General features: G+C 38.2%; 1 protein-coding gene across 2 annotated transcripts in view; it reads right to left on the bottom strand.

Annotated features, from left to right (window-relative positions):
* The window catches only part of lsamp (limbic system associated membrane protein), a 379231-nt gene that overhangs the window by 25870 nt on the left and 332062 nt on the right, over positions 1-21299 (bottom strand). For both annotated transcript variants that reach the window (XM_088345225.1, XM_088345224.1), the window contains one exon: positions 15978-16103. In XM_088345225.1, the coding sequence (XP_088201351.1) occupies positions 15978-16103 (126 nt within the window). The remainder of the gene's footprint in view (positions 1-15977; positions 16104-21299) is intronic.

Genomic DNA, 21299 nt, shown 5'->3' with positions numbered 1-21299 from the left:
TTTCCCACGCCTTTGACCGAATGCAGAAGACAACGACTACAAAAATATGTATATTATGTTTTTAATAAGTATAACAATTATAACGTAGTGGAAAAATGATGCGTGAGTATTTGTACAATTAGTAAGAGCAAGCGCCCATGAAAATGTCACTTTGGTAAGTTTGGAGCATGTATGCATAAACGGATAAAAACTATGAAGACACCTTGAAGGTTTTGCAAGGAACATTGAAGACTAATAGAAAGTGGGCACATTAGGATAGGCTCATGAAGCTGGGAATGACTGCACATCACATTCATATTTCATTGGTAATCAGCAGAAAGGAGCAAATCAGTGTGACAACCACGGAGAATGAGGATGATGGAGTGTTATAGGAAGGAAAATAGCATGATTAGATGGTATATGGCAAGAAATTATAAAGTCACAGACAACAAGTAAGGAATTATAATAAATGATGAAATATTTAAACAAAATGCCAGAGTAGTCTTAAAGTTTGGTGCAATGATAAAGGTTTACAATTTGCATACCTTAATAAGCTAAATGCTCCCCTTATTATTGATTGAAATTTCCCTTATTTAGCATTAATGAACCTTACAAAAACAACGCAGCATTTATTAACTCAGAGCAAGACAGACAATGTAGAATAAATACAAAGGTATCTATCTTTTGAAAGCTATTTTATTTATTTTATTTGTATTTACGGAATACAGACGCTCGCCTACTTACGAACATTCGAGTTACGAAAAACGGTAGATACGAAAAAATTTTTCGGGATGTCGAAAATTATCCGGACATTGCTGTTAGTTAGATTTTGTATTGTGACCCCCCTAACTCGAGTACAGGACATTACTGTAGTGCCTCTTTCCGCCGCTACCGGCGTGTGGTGCTGTCAGAGGTCACCCAGCATCCACCTCGAAGAAGAAATCCGCTTCCTCTTCCTAGTTCGTGTGTAACCATTCTATAGAGTATCTCCAGGGCGCTAAAAACTACATTTTTATTTTTAACATCTCGTGCATCCATTCAATATGTTTGATGTAAAGTGTAAAGAAGAGGCGAGTTGTTTCATTTGAAATGAAAGTGGAATAAAAAAGCTTGATGCTGTTGAGAAAATGGTTGGATCGCTGATGAAGCTCATCTTCCAAAAGTAAGTTAAACTTAACTCTAGTTATTTTTATAGAGCATATTATTTCATGAAATGATTATTTTTTAGTATAAAACAATACAGGTTACTTATACAAGCATTAAAAATACTTATATGAACCTTAAACATACAAAATATAGCACAGAAGCAACTTACAAACAAATTAAACTTACGTCCGTTAGTCAGGCAGCGTCTGTAAATGCGTGCTCGAGGATAACATTTGCTAGACTGCGACACTATTAGCAGTTTATGACGACGTCGTATACAATCAGTGACTGCGACGATCTAGACACAGCCGAAATGGGCAAGACAAGATTAGTTTAAAAAAAATCCTGTTCGAAAAATGTACAGTCTACACAATTTAAGAAAAACAAGAAACTAATAAAATATGGGAAAGCGTCGACATGTATGCATACAGATTCTCCATTGTCCTAAAATCTCATTATGTTCTTTTTGCTCTAGCCTTGAATCACACTTGTAAAATATAAATGTAAACAAATACACAATTAAGGTGAAAACGAAATCAGAACATTTGCGAAACAGTCTGAAGAAACCCGAATTTCATTATTTTATTTGTGAGGACTCAGGAGGAAGGGTGATTTGGGCCGACTACGCCACCGCACACTGCTTCCCTTGGTCCGACAGTGCTACCGAGCGAGCTTGCCACTGAGCGCATGCACTGACAAAATTGTACTCCGCGGATCATCCACACACAGAAAGAAACAAAGAACAATGACGGGTGGATACTTAGAAAAAGGTCAACAAAAGAGAAGCCCGGCCTGGCCTGAACCAGGATGTAACGATTGACATCAGACATCTGACCCGACACGAAATTCAGGCCGGGCTCGGCATTTTGATCTCACCTCTAATGCAGGGCGACGCTACAAAGACAATGCGTTTTCCGCATTACCGGTGAAAAGCAAAAAAGACCTATGGGGATTCGCAAGGTGAAAGACAACAGGGATTTATCTACATTTGGGAACTATCTTCTAAATGACTGCTGGATTCTAATTAACATCGGTGCAACTTTTCTCTTTTGATTAGCGGTCGGACATGCGGGAAAAGGAACAGTTATCGTGCCCTGAAACCCGAATCAGTCGTACTTTGTTGAGGGTGTACAGCGACTGGAAGTGTGCAGACGGAAAAAAACAAGTAGCAGCAAGATGTCATTTGCATATGCTCATGCATCTTTCATCAGCGTGATTTCACCACTGTGCAAAGCATAGCGTTTATTGAGCAAGTGCAAATTTATGTTAAACAGTTGATTTGAGTTGCTCTGCCTATGATTTTTCATAGGTTCCCATGACTAAAGTTTTTCTAGAAGTTCAAAAATAACTTGGGTCAAAAATATCCCAAGTTTCGGTTAAACATTGACCAATTCAATCAACACGCCTTTTGTTGTTTTTCAGAAACAACCCCCACAAACACCGTTGTTTCAAACCATCTAAAATCCGTGTTTTATGTTCCAATTTTTGTTGTTTAAAATTCACATCAAAGTTGAATATTTTCTTCAGAGTGACAGTGTGTATTATTTGACCACTAGATGACGCTATGTGGTGTAGTGAAATCAAGAATGAGTGTCAAAAAGCACAAGGACACTCAAAGTGACCAAAACATTCTATTTCAATTCACATTTTTTTTGCCCAGCCTCATTGAGGCCTATACGTACCCGAAGCAGCAAGCTGGCAGACAATGATGTCAGCTACCTTTAGATGAGGTTCATGTTATGTAAAATAAATGCAACTTTTTTAACATGAGAGTACTTTAAAAATGCATGAATATACTGTATCATTTTACTTGTTATTTAAATCGAAATTATTTGTTTTTAATGAATGAAGGGGTTTTTCTTATTCCGGGAAGATGTAATACACACTGTCCCTTTAAAATAACAAGAAAATGTGTGTTTTGTTGCAAACAACATTCCAAAAATTTTTGTGAGTTGTTTAGAACCGCCCTATTTATATTGGATTATTTTCTTAAACTGTGTTATTTAGTTCAAAATGTACAACAAAATATAATTTCTTGAAATGTTGGGTGAAAAAAAATCTAAAAAAACAACAGAAATTTAGTCAAAAGAACCATCCCCCCAAAATTTGCATTTTAGTTTTAAGTACAAGACATTATTTTGGTTTAGAATAATACCCCCAAAAGTGGTTTATTTTACACAAAGCTGTCTGGGTAATTTTGTTTTTTCATTTTGCTCATGCTAAAGTTTTGAGTTTTTCCTTGCCCTCATGTCGGTTTTAGATCAGGGGATGGTGTAATAATAGTCTGTAGTTTACAATAGTATGTGGTCTGTGCAGTTCTTTAATACCTCTTGTGATTAAGAGTGTCACAAATAAACATGATGATAATCCAAGTAGTGGATTGTGCTTTTTTTTTGACCCAAGTGTTTTTCGAACCAATGTGGAACAGACACTATTTTGTATGTTTCTTCTATATGTGCAAGATCTGTTTTTCGCATTCTTTCGAAAACTTTGAATGTGCACGATGTGCATGCAAAAAGGAGCCTGTATTCACAAAATCCGTCCACAAAGCATCTTTTTGTAGTTAGCGTGACCAAGAGAACAACTCAATACTTATAGACATACAGTAGCTCTTTTTAACAGATATTGGTGATGAAGATCCAATGGGCAAAATGAAAAACCCTGGAATTTCAATTATTATTTGTCACAAGTCTCTGCCTTTAAGCAAGACAGACCTACATATTCATTGCAAAATGTAGAGCTACTGTGTGTCGTGCATTCAATTCAGCAAATCACGCCAAAGAGGTGAATGGCTACAATTTTACATGTTACTAGGGAACAACCCAGTGTAAGCATCTTTTAAACCACCGAACAACAAAACATCCTCAACCTATTTCCCAGAAACAACCCGCTCACACTGCAGTTCTGACAGTAGAAAGTCAGTAGAAGAAAGAGACAAAATTATGCCTCTCTGACACACAGCAGTTATCTGTTGAATTTCTGGGCCATGCAGCCACGATTTAAAGATGGCCAACAAAGCCTTGAGTGGAATGTTCATTTTGGGCTAGAATTAAAAAAAAAAGAAATGTATGTGATACATTGAGCTATTAAGTGATTTATTTACGTGTTCATTTATTCATATGGCCTATCTCTTTAAGTATTTATTCATATCGTATTTGCTGTGTTTTTGTAATGTATTTTGTCATTAAATATGGTTGGTATAGTCTTGGGATTAAGAGGTCGCAGGTTCAATTCCCGGCTCCTCCCTGTTATATGTCAGTAAATCCCTAATAGAATAGAATAGAATATACCTTTATTGTCATTGTTACAAAATGAGCTAACATATTGTGACAACGAAATTGGGCATGGCACTCCAAGTTCACATATTCACAGTGAAGATAAAAGAAACCAATAAGATAAAGGAACAGAGACGATAAGGTTATAAAACAAGGAGGATAAGGTTATAGTTATAATTTACACAATATTTACACAAAGAAATGTCAGCGTGTAGGATGTTACATACAGTTTGGTATCGTAAGGGTTGTGCAATATGCATTTGATACAAAAATAGTCAACATAGTGCAACAAATAGTCAACATTGTGCAAGGTGAGCAGTAAACATAGTGCAGTCAACATTGTGCAAGAAACATAGGCATGAGTACCATTTTACGTTCGTATGAGGTTCTGGGAGTTTTCAGTTTTTTGTGCGGTGTGTGTTTAGGGTGGTAATGTCTCTGGGGAAGAAACTGTCTCTGAGTCTGTTTGTTTTTGTTTTGTGTGACCTGTAGCGCTTGCCGGAAGGCAGCAGGTCAAAGAGGTGGTGGTCGGGGTGAGAAAAGTCCTTGATGATGTTTTCTGCTCTGCTGAGGTAGGGAGAGCAGGTAATGTCCTCCAGACTGGGCAGAGAGCAACCAACGATTTTCTGGGCTGTTTTGATGACCCTCTGGAGCGTTTTCCTGTCTGCTGCTGTGCACCCAGCATACCACACCGTAATGCAGTATGTTAGGATGCTCTAGACTGTAGTTTTGTAAAAGGACACCTGCAGCTGCAGTTTTAGATGATTTTTCCTGAGCACTCCCAGGAAATGCCCCCGATAAGCAGGTAGTTGCCTTGCATAGCTGACGCTGCTATCGGTGTGTGAGTGTGTGTGAATGGGTAAGTGTGAAGCACATTGTAAAGCGACTTGGAAAGCGCTATAAAAATGCAGACCATTTATGTGCTCCAACGATCGACTTCACAAAAAAGATATGATTTGTCGACATTTTCCCTTCAATGCTTGTCTAGTCGGCGTAAAATGTATAATTTGGCAGCTTCCAATTTTTTCACTTAGAAATGTAAACATATGCCATAGAAATAAATTAACACATAAGTGATTGATGTAATACCTAAATATCCATCCATCCACTATCTGCACCGCTTATCCTCAGTAGGGTCGCGGGGATGCTGGAGCCTATCCCGGTTATCTTCGGGCAGTGGGCAGAGGACACCCTGAACTGGTTGCAAGCCAGTCGCAGGGCACACAGGGACAGACAATTCGCTCGCTCATTCATACCTAGGGATAATTCCGACCGGCCAATTAACCTGTCATGCATGTATTTGGAATGTGGCAGGAGACCGGAGTGCCCGGAGGAAACCCACGCAAGCACGGGGAGAACATGCAAACTGCACACAGGGGGATTAATCTCATGACCTCAGAACTGTGCCGCACACGCGCTAACCACTGCCCCGCTGTGCTGCCCGTAATACCTAAATATATATATTATATACATTGATTTTATGGATATATTTATGAATTTTGTAACAAAATTTTTTTTTATTTAAATGAGGTGGCGGGCCAATTGCCTGACACTTACCTATTGGTTTATCAGTGCAGGATGAATCGGCTATAGGTGAAAAGCTAGGTCTATTTTACTCGCCTCATTTAGAGAACCTTTTCTTGTGACAAAATACACAAGAAAATACAAATATATACAAAATTAAAACCAAAATAAATAAATTACAAAGTAAATCACATTAAGTATATATAAAAATGCATTTTTTGTATGTCATATATATTTAGGTATTATGTGTTTTATTTCTATGTTTTTTTATTTATAGGTCACATATTTTTAGGTATTTTTTTATACAATTATTTCAACAATTATTTCAACATATGGCACGATAGGTCCATTAGGCTATGTTTGTGTCATTGAGCCACTTTTATCCATATTGCTCTTCCTCCAGGCTCCAGACCCACTAAGGATTTTCTTTTCTTTACAAATGGCTTCGAGACGACATAAGAAAGTGCTGAGATAGTGTGTATTCTTGACCAGTGTTGAATTTCCAGGCCCGAGAGGAAAAAGCCATGCTGTGCTCATTATCTTCATAGTGTGACGGGTACATAGGTGTCATACAGTAGGGTGCTTATTGTAAACAATTTAGTGAAGTGACAATATGCCAGTCCTAGCACACAATGCTATAAAATAACAAGCATCATTTAGGTGAAGAGAAATGTAGGAATGCAACTAGCGTATCAGTAATAACAAATTACCGTAATTTCCGGACTATAAGGAGCACCCAAAAAAGAAATTGGCCAGAAACTTGAACATGCGCTTTAAAATCTGGTGCATCTTGAGTACGAAAAAAATAAATTAAAATTGCATACCGCAGTATTATCATATTTTTTTCAATTATTGATAACTCGATTTTTATCGCTGAAGACAATTGCACAACAATGAGAATGAAACCCAGATAGCAATGGTAAAAGTGCAGAATCCAAAACACCAGGCCAATAGTGACATAGATGAAATAAGAAAAGACAATAGGTCTTATCTCATTATCACACTCATCATCACAAGCCTTTTTCAAATACAGTCCGGACCCTAACCTAAACCTCAAAAAAGATGAAAAAAAAAGGATAATTTATGAGTACTTGAGGAATGATATGACCGAGGCTGCGATCATTACTTTAGGCTAGGAGATTGCGGCAGAGAGTAGCAAAATTTAAGTTGCGGACTCCACCTTTAATTGTCGAATAAAATTGTCAGTCAAATGTCTCCTCTGAGATAGTTTTTTAGCTTTATTAAGGAGAAAAGTTGCTCACATAAGTAAGTGTGACCAAGCATGGTGAGTTTTTGAGGAACTTCGGTACAGAGGTGAGGCATACCTGTCTAAAAATTTGTTTTGCCTTTCCTTTTGCCATTTCTTGGTGAAGTAACAAAGTGTAGTTTGACGTTGCAGTGAAGTCCGGGTGAGAGGAATGGGGATACAGAGTGAGCACAAAGGATTGTGCACCTAGAGTCTAGGTCCTAGACGGTTCACTGCCTTCTTAATACATCAATGACCGCTACCATAGACCTTTCTAACACGGAAGAGGAGGCGTGTCTTTTCCTGTGGAGTTATATGGACGCGCCCCCAAAACAGCAGACCATCAGGGGTTTTGTAGTATAAGAGTAAATTTGGACCACGAGCCAGAGTTTGACACCTATGCTTGAAGAGATACCCTGGCTCCAATTTTGGCATTTGACCTCCAAAAAATGTTGGTAGTACTGACTCACATGACACAAAATGTAAGGGAAATTATAGTTTGATTATACTTTGAACGTGCCTTTGTATCATGTTATCCTCAAAAGTACCTTAACGAAGCCAAACATTATATGCAGGATTGTGTGTATTCTTGCAACAATTGTATCATCTTGGGGCCTATTAATCAAGATGGCCTTCGTTTTGGTGCTGGGAAGAGCTTACAATTGTATCCTCTTGGGGCCCGCTAACTATCAATCAAGATATTCTTCACTTTGGTGCCGGGAAGCCTGCTCAAGAGCTTGACTCCCTTCTTACATTCCTTTCTTCTTACAGAGACACATTGTATCGTTTATGTTACAAAGTTTCACTATCCTCACTGCTCAATTATTATGCTCACACGCCATTTAGCGACCAGCATTATTCACTTCATTTAAACATGTGTTTTCTGTCTATACCAGATTCTCTTCTTGTATTCATAAGACCCCGCTTAAGCCAATCGAATGTGTTGTTCTATGCCTGTGCTTTCCAATAAATGCATTTCTAGCCATGGGTGGGAAGTGATTCTTTCCTGAGCCAATGTTGGAAGCACGCGCCTCCAATGGAAGGGCTATCAAAAACCTAAATCTCCGACTCTGAGTGTGTTCTTTTCTTCATCCTAACACAAACTCAAGTTTTAACCTTGACACAAACATTTTGTCTGAAAAATTCATAGTGTATGTAAAACACTCTTCCTCTGTATATATTCAAACTTGACTTAAATATAGACTTTTGGGCATGTACTTAAAAAAGTATGACCCATTGATCAGTTTATTCTATTTTTAATATTGGACACCAACAAAGGATTGCCGGTTCCTTATTTTGACTATTATTGCACACTGTTTTTTTTGTTTTTTTTACTATTATGTACTGTTTACATGATTGTAACGATCGGCCAATCGTGTTGCTGTCCTTTGATTTCCACACCCTTTAGGATGGATCTGCTTTTGTGACCTACAGATATTTAATAATAATAAAGGGCTTATACTAGGGTTTTTGGAACAGGTTGAATTTTCTTATCTAAGGTTTGGGCTCTCTCCCAAGTTCACCTTGCAAGAAGAAAATTCTTGGGTATCTCCTTTCCATATTTTTATCTTTTACTCTACTTTAAACTCATCACCCATTGATAAGGACCCGGAAATTGTGAAACTGTTGATAACTGTTGGTAAAACAGTACAGACACTTGCGCTCACTTTCTGTTCACTGCCACAATCAGGAGGGTATTGCATCCCTTTCTTCTGGATCAAATAGATGTCTTAAACTCCCAGTACAGACAATTATTGAAACAATTTTTTTTTTCTCATAACCTGCTGCAAAATCTATATTATATTGTATGTGAGCTGTATGTTGGTTTCACATGGTGATTGACACCAAGCAAGATAAGCAGTGGAAAATGCTCTTGAGGCGGATGTGACAACTTTGAACAAAGGATGAATGAATAAAATGCTAAATGGCACAGTCATTGACAGTGCCTCATTCTTTTGATTCTCATTCAGTGGCATTGCGCATGTGAATGTGTATCCGTTAAGGTTTGAAGTAATAATCCACAGGGAAATTCTTCTAAACCCTCTCCTGGAACACATCCCACAGTGTTACAAGCCTAGCTTAGGACAGATGTCAAAGGCACTCAGCATCAAAACTCAAAGGGCCTACGCTGCCAAAAACTGTCCTAAAAGGTTTATGACTTCAATATCCATCTGTATCATAGGACATAAGTGCCTGGGCGGTGGTCCAAATCGCTTCATTAGGGAAGATATCGTTAATGTCGTGGTATCGATTCCAAGTTTAGTCTTATGTGGGCGAGGACCTTGAGGGCTACTGAACTTGCTCAAGGGCATTGGCTCTGTTATCATGAATAATGGAGGTAAGCAACTGAAAATGTTTTGCAGACTTTTGGCGCTCTTCATGGAATCACGATGAAGCAAATGCTTAGCACTAGAATTCAAATGTTCTCTGACTTAATTGTTTCGACAAGCTTATTGAAACGTTCAGATGTATTTTAGCCTGAGTCGATCAAAAGATCAGTATTCTTGTCTATTCTGCGGCACTATACTTTTGAAGTAAATCACAGCTAAACGGATACATTTTATCACCTTTCTTGTGCTAATATGAGATGTACTGACTTAATGTTGGAACCAGTACAATAATCTCTCGCTGTATCTAGGTTTACTTTTTGGAGTTTTGATACTTTGCGGATTTTTATGTTGCATTGTGTTGTGCTGCAGACAAAACAGTACACATAGTAAATGCTATGACGGGTGCAGGTTACGGAAGGCTGAGCAAGCATGTTTTGGGTGGGTGTGACCGTCTGTGTGCACGACAGTGATAGGCTGGTGTATGCGGTCAGTCAAACACCCGGGCGCATGCACAAGTCAATGTGACCACCCGTAACAAACTGCGAAACACGGCAACCACTAGTATTTCAGCATTGAAAACATATTCATCAATTAAATCGGACTGTGAGAAAAGTCAGAAAAGTGTAAAGAAATATTGATGACCAGTGGGTGCTCCTTGTTATTTATTTTGAGATTTTAGAGACTTAGACTGAGATTGAGTCAGGAGAGGAACCAATAGCAGTGCTGCAGGTCCGGCATACTGCTGTGGCTACGTAACAACTTGCAAGAGCATACCTGTGAACCTCATTGGCTCCACGCCCTTACAAAATGTTGTATTTTCCCTTACAAAATACAAAATAAATTACACCATATTTTTTTTCCAAACGTGTTTATTTATATAGTTTAACATGTTATATTGTACATGTGTTTCGTTATATCATATATATTGTTAATTAATATTTTGTTGTGAGATACTGAGTTGCTCGACATGAATGAGTTTTATTGTAAAAAAAGTTCAAAAATTAGTAGCTTGGACATTCACAGTAGAAGGTAAAAGTACATGCAAATATAATTAAGTAGAATAATAAATTTTCTTATTCAAATTATTCATTCATTTCTGAATTAAGTTATTGTTTAATATACTGATTATAGGGATAACCACAAACCTGTCTTTTTTCATTTTCTCCTTTTATACTTCTTTATACAACAATATTGATTCGTAATATAGTGCATCAAAGCAAGTGAGCCTTTTGAGATCCGGCTCTCTTTAATGAGTTGAGCCAAAAAAGCCGGTTCTCCAAAAAGAGACGGACTTCCTTTCACTACATAACCACCACATGAAATCCGAGGCGGCAGATGCATGCGCACAGTAGCATCATCTCATCAGCTGCATCGCTTTTCCTCAGTAGGGTCGCGGGGATGCTGGAGCCCATTCCAGCAATCATCAGGCAGTGGGCAGGGGACACCCTGAACTGGTTGCCAGCCAATCGCAGGGCACAAGGGGACAGACAACTCACTCGCTCAGTCACACCTAGGGACAATTTGGACTGGCCAATTCACCTGAAATGCATGTCTTTGGAATGTGGGAGGAAACCGGAGTGCCCGGAGGAAACCCACGCAAGCACGGGGAGAACATACAAACTCCGCACAGTAAGGCCGATAGCTGGATTTGAACCCACGCAGGAGGTTCCCACGACCTCAGAACTGTGCCGCACACGCGCTAACCACTGTGCCGCCGTGCTGCACAGTAGCATCAAACAGCTCAATTCGTTTGCGACGAAAAAAAAAAAAAAAAAAAAACGGGAGAGGCTACCGCGGCAAACTTGTTTGACTTGATTGATTTGCCATTTCGTCATAGTCGGTGTGTACCGGTTGGTATCCAAAATGGACAAATTTGCGTTTTTCCGTCCAGATTTTCTTGTACGTCGTACACGTTTTAAAATGACAGGTATTCAAGAGCCTGTTTCTCGTACAGTGATATTAAAGTGACAAACCCAACACAACAATCACAAGAGTCAACAGATAAAAAAAAAATACAAAATAGAAATAAAGGAGGACTCACTGGTTGTGTCTCGCTTAGCTTGACTTGAGTTAGCACGCTACTGTTTTGAGTTCTGGCTTCTCCAAAAATATACAGCAATATGCGCGCTCTCCTTTTCAACTCTGGTTGCGCACCTAATTTGGACCAAGTGGACCTGATTTGGATCAACTGAAACTGCACAGGAGGCGTCGCCATCCACTCGCGAACCAACCAGTAGATGACCACTCCTTCATTTTTACCATGAACATAAAAGCAACAAGCTAACAAGCATGCCCTCTTGGACCCTAGTAGACACAACGTAGTAGTTGTTATTTTGTTACAGTCATATTTATCATTTATTACTTATATCTCACAAATAAATAAATGTTTCTATTTTGCAGGTTTTAACTATCGCGACACTTCTTTAAAAAGTAACCCCCATGAAAAACAAGGGATTACTCTGGAGTCCAATTGGGTCAAACTCACCGTCCACATCCAGCCACGCATAAAACTATATCCAGACCGTGAAATAATTTTGTATAAATCTACGATAATGGCCGGGCACTATGTAAAGCTGATAACTCTCAAACTACTGATCCCACAATGCAGCGCTTCTACTGCCGCCACAAGACTTTGCAAAAATGTTCCCGCTTAAATCGAGTTAGTTGTAGCCTGACGAGCGCAGACACTTTGAAAACTACTGACAAACAACATGTCGCCGGTTAAAAAACAAAACCGACAAGTGCATTTATAGTGAGTCTTTAGTGTCAGGAAGCGTAGATGTAACACCTGGGAACGAACTTCTATCCATCAGGATGAAACGGAAGGCTAAACGGAGAAAAGCAGGGTGACGTTTCCTTTGCTTGGGATTACCGGGATGCTAAAACCTCACAATGGCCGAAAAAAAATGTTATTCGGAAAAAGGAGCCTTTCAAAACCGATCGGAAGATGAATAAATGTTTTCTGACATTGCTGGTATACCCGTGTGTCTTCTTTGTGGAGCTAATGTGAACGTAATTAAGGAATTCAATGAAAAACCGAACTACTACTAAGACAAAACATCAGAGTAAGCTGAAAAACCTGAATCAAGAGCCGAAGATATAGAAAGTTGAAGAGTTAAAGAAGAATATGAGGAACCACTATATATTTTTAACCAAAGCAAAATCCCAAAGCGAAAAGCACAAATATTATTTATATTTCTGTTTTTTTCCATAATTTCAAATTTGTATAGTTTTGACAGGAGATATTTTTATGGAAAGCAACACTTTTTTAAGTTATTCAATGTTTAAGTTTGTTTATTCTGGAAAAATATTCCTGTCTGTTTTAAATTCATATATATGTTTAAAAAAGGTCAAGTTTTAATGTATTCAATAAATATTCATCCTGTTCGGCCTGCGACCAAAGTTGTGGTTTGAGTTTTTGCCCTCTCTGCAATTGAGTTTGACATCCTTGTTCAAGTTCACTCCGGGTCAAAGAAAATAATCACCTCGATTTTGATCGCTGCAAAGCTCAAAAGCCAACAATTACGTTGGTATTCAAGGATACTACTACTTTGCACAATTAACAAACACATTTGTAAATTATAAAATTTGCCTATGGGTTTGTAGAAACTGTAGCTTTTTACTTTACAGAAAAAGAGAAAAGCATCGAAAATATCTGGAACACAATGAGGCAATAAATGAAAACAGAACACCTCAGATTACAGAATAACTTAAGTTGGGCATCAATCCATTTCCAAATAATGAACATTTAGTGTTCTCGGTTCACAAACATTTATGAGTGTCGTTTAAAAAAAAATTGGATCAAACAAAAGATGTATATCATATTTTTATCCTTCCTACTCCTTTTTCATGAATGTCTTTCTATTAACACAATTTTATGGCAGAACATGAGCTGCCAATTTATTAACATAAAAATACAGGGCGAATAGAAATTTCTCACAATTAAAATATATACATTTGCTAAAATCTGCCAACAGTGACACGAAGAAATAGTAGTACTTCATAAATCAACAGAAAAGAAAGAACTAAATTTTTCTCTACCATACCACAAACTAAATATTTTTTTAACTTTTATAATACTTTCTTTTAAAATTTTTACCAAAAAGTGATATTTTATTTTATTTAACGAAAATGTTTTATTTGGCCTGAACTCAACTCAATTTCATTTCTAACACAATGTTGTTAAGCTAACGATTGCATTCCAAAACAATTCATGTGTCACGGTTGCCATGGCACCCAATTGGCTCCGCCCGTGTGGCGCAAGCTGCGGCTCGTTGACAGATTGGTTTCACTGCTATTTAAACCCAGTCCTGTCACTCTCCTTTTGTCAGTCTGTCTTCGAATCTCAGTGTATAATAGGCAAGCCTTTTTCAACCCTGACTCCCGCCTGTCTTGTCTTTGCTCCTGTTTGTCTTCGGCTACGACCCGTTTTGATTCCAACCAAGTCTGCTCTCTCGTCCCGACTTACGACCACGTTTTTCGCTCTCCCAGTCCCGGCTACCGACCAATTTTTCCATCCCTGACACTGCCATCGCTCGCTACAGAACATCCACTTCCGTGTTCGGATCACAATCCGAGTATGAGAGCGACTTGCTTCCCGCGTCTGCGAACACCAGATCGTGGGTGCAGCCCTTCCTCTTTCCTTTAATAAAACTTGTGGTAAACGTTATGCAATTGGGTCCTGTTTCCGTTCTGGCACTTTTGTGGAATGTGTTTGATAAAGAAACATCCAACTTATAAAATAAAGGATAAAATAATTACCGGTGGTCTGTACTCCAAAACTCTCTAAGTTTAACAGTGATCACAAACACATTAACTCACCTACAACTAAATACACATACTAAATAAATACTACAAAACTAAATATCAATTTAAGTGCTTAAAACAGAAACCTACTGTATTATTTTTCTTTAAACCAATTTGATGAGACTAGTCAAATAAAGACAAATATAAAAAGAAATATATTTTGCATTGCATGTATATTTATCAATGCAAATGAGAGAAAATGGATAGGTTGTGGAACTCAATGAGACCAGCTACTCCAAAACTTTGCCCGCACCTCCTATAGCCTCATGCGCTGTATTTTTTCAACCCATGTCACGTGTGTCCTTACAATTTGACAGCCCCTTGTTCTGGAAGACCTTGTTAGCCAAGCAGGTTCTGTTATTTCAATGCCAGGCAACGGAGTGCTACAGTGAAATCACTGAGTGCTGGACATCATTACCGGCTCCCCCAACATGCTCTACCACGGAATTCAACACATTGATATTGGTACAATACAACAACAACAAAAAGGACCGTTGTGTTTGCAAGTCGTAAACAAGAACTGTCGCAGAAACCCCTCTTGCTTTAGTGAATCTGCTAAAAACAGACACTTAAACACATGCATAAAAAACAGTAAGAAAAAAATGACATTGATTTGCACATGAAAAGATCCAATATGACTTACAAAAACAGATTAGTAAGATAAAACATATAGTAAAAAATATACAAATGTGAATTACTGTATTTTTCATGCGATAAATTATAATAGATGTAATGGTGGTGGACTGGTTAGTAAATCTGCCTCACACTTCATAAGTTGTTGGTTTAATTCCAGCTAGCGCCCTGCAAGAGTGGAGTTTGCATGTTTTCCCTGAGTCTGAGTATTCCTCAGGCATGCCAGTATCATCCCATGCCCCCAAAAATGCATTGCAGGTCCAAATTGTTCCTGCTGAGTGTGTGAATGGCTAAATGTCTCTGTATGCCCAGCGACTGGCTGGCAACCAGTCAAGGGCTGTCCCCTGCCCCCAAGAAACACGTGTTTGTCAGTTTCATGCTATGTTGTGCTGTGAACAAGCCAAAAATGAACATTGTTTTTCACTTGTAAACTAGCTTCGTCTATTTTGTCAAAATAATTGCATTATTTCCCTCTAGCTTCTTCTTCTATGCTGACAATTTGTGACATATTCCACAGCAAATGTCAGTTTCCTTTTCAATAATTTGGCTGCTTCGCTATATTTTGCATTTTATATTCCAGACTAAAATATTAATGTTTTCACTGTATACGTCTCCAATTTTGTGAAACAAATGGTCTGGAAAGTATGGCACCATATTTATTTATGTATAATGTACATTTTTTGTTAAATGTTAAAATAATCAAAGGTTTGGATGAGCATTATACACACATTTTATTATGGTATTTGTGCAATGATCGATCAGTCGATAAATACAGCTGAACACAAACTTAATACATTGGCTGCAACTGGAATCAAACCTGGGTTGCGGCGGTGAGAGCACCGAACACTAACCACTATTGATATAAATGACATACAAATAGCATCATATTTTATCTCATAATCACAGTATTTTTATTCACAGTACTAGAGATGTTAGACAATGGAGAAAACAGAACAATATGAATAAACACAAAAAAGCACAATGAGGAGAACAAAAACAACAAGCTGACAATTCAAGTGTTGAATTGAAAAATCGTACCTGAGGGGTTGAGCAGCCGCCAGGTAATGAGCGGGTCTGGCCTGCCTGTTGCCAAGCAGCTGAGTGTAACGTTGCTGCCCTCGTTCACCGTCATGTCCTCTGACATCTTGTAAATGTTTGCTGGAACTGCAGAAAATGAAAAAAGACTGTTACATTAATGCACAATTTTTAACCCTTGGAAGCATAATTAGGGTCAAAAATGACCCCATGGGTTGTTATTCGTCAATATTTTTAAACATAAAAGTTCTACTATTGTTATATTCTAGGTATTCCTCATAAAATATCTAATGACGTAATGTCATTAGTATTTGAAGAGGTCGCAGGTTCAATTCCTCCGTGTTATATGTCAAAGTGTCCTTGGGCAAAACACTGAATCCCTAATGCCCCTGATGAGCAGGTAGTTGCCTTGCATGGCTGACACTGCTATCGGTTAGTTAGTGTGTGTAAAAGCGAAAGTGTGAAGCACATTGAAAAGCACTTTGGGAGGTATTCATTGACTTGAAAAGCGTGATATAAATGCTGATTTTCGATCACTACCCCAACTCTTCCATAAGCATTCCGAAGCACCCAGGAGGTCATTTATACACAGCAACATGAAGTACATGAAAGTATTATTTCAATATATGAACTGAGATATGTTACGGATTACTTTTTATTAAGAGTATAATGTGTTATCAAATTAGGCAACTTTCTTGTTAGCTAACAGTATGTTGGCTAACACAAACAAACACATAAGGTCCAAAGTAAGCCCAATTTAGCTAGCTTTAAAATTGGCTAAATGTTATAGTAGCTCGTTTAGTAAGGTAGTTAACGTTATTCTATTTATAAAAATACAATTCATTATTTTTGTCGTGATCCGGTGTGCCATCCTTCATCAGGTGGTGCAGGAGAACAACCACATCTGCAGCCTTTTATCAACATCAGCCCCTCATCAGGGGTTTTGTAGAAATGGACTGCGCTGACAATCTTGGTTGTCATATCGTTGCGCTTCCTGCCTGCCAAAAATCCCACTTCTTGTCGCCTGCGTTGTGCCCCCCGAAAAACTGCCACCATTCCTCCAGCCATGAGTTGTTTGGACTGTGGTTTTAATCATTTTTTCTGCCTCCTCCTTGTACGAAGGACCTTTTGTTTCAATCCCCTTTCCCCCAAAATAACACTGTCAATGCTGCTTGTGTGTCCGTGTTTGGCTTCAAATTACGTACTTAACAATTTTATTGTTTGTGAAACTTTTAAAATATTTCAAAATGTATTGTAATAAAAGGTAACCAATTGATAAGATTTTGTACACATGGAGATAATCAGGGGAGGACATCAGAAGAATCAGGGGGGTCGCAACTTCTTCACCGGTGTGCCTCTTGCAGAACATCTCCTGGAGAAGGGTCTGACTACAAGCCAGACATCCAGCAGTCATGAAGGCTATCATGACCAGGGGTGTCTACAATACTGAATCCGGGATCAATGGCAGCATGACCATGCTCTTTAGCACAATGCACCACAACAAGAAGTGGGTGAAAGCAGCCAAAGAAAAAACAGAAACAATCCTTTTCTACAACCAGAGCAAAGAAAGAGTAGGCGCTGTCCAGATGGTTGTCAACAAGCGTCAGACACACAGGTGGCTCATGGTACATTGTTACAATACGATTGATATTGCCGCTCTAAATGCCTACTGATATTAAGCGCTCAGCAACCTGACTTCTACACAGGTATCACCAATGGACGACGACACTTCCTCACAAAGCTTTCTAAGTAGCTTGTGACTCTGCACATGAAAAGTCGACTGGAAATCAACCCAAAATAACAAACCTGAAGCAATGACAAGGTGTGAAAAAACTGCTGCAATCCAACCACCCGAGAAAAGTACACAGGACCAGCAATTGTCTAGCCCTATTGAAGGTTCTCTGTTCGTCCTCCATATAGTCAGACATAATGACACACAAGCACACCTGATTGATTGTTTTTCAGTAGGGTCACAGGGCCGCTGGAGCCCATCCCAGCCATCTTCTTACAGTGGCCAGGGGACACCCTGAACTGGTTGCCAGCCGGTCGCAGGGCACACAGGGACAGACAATTCACTCGCTCAGTCACACCTAGGGACAATTTGGACCTGCCAATTAACCTGACATGCATGTTTTGGAAGGTGGGAGGAAACCGTAGTGCTGGAAGAAAAACCCACACAAGCACGGGGAGAACATGCAAACTCCACACAGGAGGCTTGATCTCACGACCTCAGAATTGTGCTGCATACGCGCTAACCACTGCGCCACCGTGGTGCCCCAGTGCAAATATCTATTGACAAAATAACATGACAAAAAATAAATGAGTCTATTTTTAAAAATCTAATCTCTAACCCAAAAAAACAGGTCTTAAGTAAATGGCAAAAAATGCAATTGATTTAAATTGGGGTCATATGGATCCCACTCATGGAAGAAGTGTATTTATTGCTTGGTCATGCATCCTAGGGTTAAAAAGCAGTTTACAACCAAATTATTTTAACAACCTTGTAAGCTAATTTATATATGTGCCAGTAGCTATATGTTGAAGTAGAGGTATTTAACCTAGAACACAAAGTAAAATAAAAAGGTTGACCATGAATCATTTCGTCAAAGAAAGGACTTTTCTGAAAGTGAGCACACTTTTGCAACTTTATCAAAAGGTTTTGACTAACTCATCATAAACTTAATTTTCTGCTTCAGTTCCCACGCTGAAGAAAAAAAAATCAGATAGATGAATACATTCTTAGTTTCAACTTTAGCATAATCTGAAGACATGTAAATGTGAAATTAGGTTTGCTTTGGTGTGGGACGACACTTTCAAAAATGAATTTAAAGTTACAGTTGCTGAGGTGAATTTAAAAGGTGCACTTGGCTTTTATAGTTTTTTTTTTCTTTCCCTCATAGCAGTAGGTAAGGAATGGGATGTATAGAACATATATCAACGTTTTAGGACATTGTGTGGGGAACTTCCTGGAAAATAAATCGCATGTCAGGATTACAAACAAATAGAAGCATTGAAAATAAATGGCACAACTGAAATATTACTTCCTTATTCTAAAGCACAGGTGTCAAACAGGCGGCCCGCGGGCCATATCAGGCCCGCTAAGGGATTGAATCCGGCCCGCAAGACAACACTCAGAGAAGCGCAAGAGAAAAACAAGCTGCAGGTTGAAATATGTCAATTTGATGTTGCCAAAGCCAGGTGCCTCTCACAAAGAAACTGTACTTGTATCTCTCTCTCTCTCTCTCTCTCTCTCTCTCTCTCTCTCTCTCTCTCTCTCTCTCTCTCTCTCTCTCTCTCTCTTTTTCTTTCTCTTTAATTATACTAGTCCGGCCCCCGACAGAGTGTTTGTTCTATCGTGTGGCCCCCGAGTTAAAATGAGTTTGACACCCCTGTTCTAAAGCAAGGGTCAGCAACATGGTGCTCATGGGGTGTTCAGAAATTAGCACACCAGTGCTGCGTCATTGTGATTTGATAGTAAAATGACTCATTTAATGGTTAACTGAGTCTAGATAACCCTACTTCCAATAATTCACCAGGTAATTACATAGTAACAGCACAGTAATAACGGGATAATTTCTTTCAGAAATGCGTATCAAACGGTTAGCCCTTTATGCTAATTATTACAAAGAGTAGCTGTCAACTTCTAAAGGGTTGGAGGCACCGTTCTAAAGTGTAACTTTATTATTAGGATGCATGAACCATCCATGATTAATACTTGAACTTTACAAAAACATTTCAGGGCCCAATTTTACTGGTGGAATAAGCACCATGGAGATTAGGTTTCCTTGGGCACGCAAAAAACGTCAGCCCTCACTGGCCAGACGATGACGATGGGACTTAGTAATATTTTATTTTAAGGAAAAAGCTCTCTTGAAGCTCTGTTGCCCACTTGTTTATGCCTTGAGATTCGCACTAGACTGCTTCAGTACGTGGGGGTCTACAAAACACTCATTTGCATGAGAAATGAAGTGGGGGCTGCCTCAATATGTGAAAAGAGATCTGTTCAAAGCCACTGCTGCCATTTAATGGATATCTATCTTACTGAAATCATCCTTAAAGGCTTGATAATTGATGAACGGTGCCAATGCCACTATTATTATTTAGTTTTTTTTTAAATAAAACAGGAAAAACATGTTTTTACAAACATTGAATCACAATATTTGTAGAGTAACAATCATCAAGAATCGTAAATAATAAATAAATAATAAATTAAATCGGCACCTCAGTATATACTAAGCATTTTATACTACCACTAGTATGAAGCCTCTTGAATTCAAACCACAGTGGCTTATTTAATCACCCCTCACATTTTAATAAACAATGCTTATCTCCCATGCATATAATGTATTCTAAAGTTTTATACAGGCTAGTGAATAACAGATAAAAAAGATGTCTGGCAAAAAATGTTGTCAAAATAAATAGACGTTTATACAGCTGCAACTGATAAAACAAAATAATAATAATATATACATATATTTTATTTATTACTTTTTGTAAGTCATTCATTGCAGTGTCAAAATTATACCTGGGACAACCACAATGACCACATGCTACAATAATGGTCCAATGAAATTCCCTCAAAAATCAAAATACTTTGGTATGTTTTTTTCAAAGAACTACCACAACCATGACATTCCTTTGTAGCTTATTACATATGAGAAGGATTAGGTACTGGTTCAAATACTAATCACAAACCCTAATTAATTATTTTTACAACAGAAATGTGCTGGTCTGAAAACAAATAAAGCCTGCTTTACAAAGTATGCCTAACTATATAAAAGAGGAAAGAAGAGAGAACTATTATCGGTGGCCCTCGGCAATGTTTTCATCTGCTCCAAACGAATAATAATAAGCCTAATGAATATTAAATAATGATAATCTAACAGCTATTGGCCTTTTAAGTTTAAGACTTGAGAGGAGGGTAAACACAAAAGCTGGGACAACTTGCTGACATTGCGGTAACCCAAATTATTATAAAGGATGGGAGCGAAATGGATGAGGGCAACGTTAACAGATAAATCGATACAAAGGCTCCTCATTCATAACCAGAGCCAACTGGAGAACTATGAAGGATCGATCCTGCCATCTGAAGAAATAAATGTATGAACAAACAAATACCCTTAGATATATGCCATATAAATGAATGAACACATACATAAATATATAAATAATATGTAGATATATGAGACAATAGTAATCTATTCAAATTCATTATTTATTTCTGCATTTATTTTGTTATGTATTTTTTTGTGTATTTTCTCAATTATTTTGTCATGCATTTTTTGTATATTTGTTGCGTATTTTGTTATGTATATATCTATCTAT

The sequence above is a fragment of the Urocampus carinirostris genome, chromosome 10, assembly GCF_059441175.1.
Source record: "Urocampus carinirostris isolate Australia breed hairy pipefish chromosome 10, RoL_Ucar_1.0, whole genome shotgun sequence".
Lineage (NCBI taxonomy): Eukaryota > Metazoa > Chordata > Actinopteri > Syngnathiformes > Syngnathidae > Urocampus > Urocampus carinirostris.
This window is presented reverse-complemented; position numbering and strand designations above follow the sequence as displayed.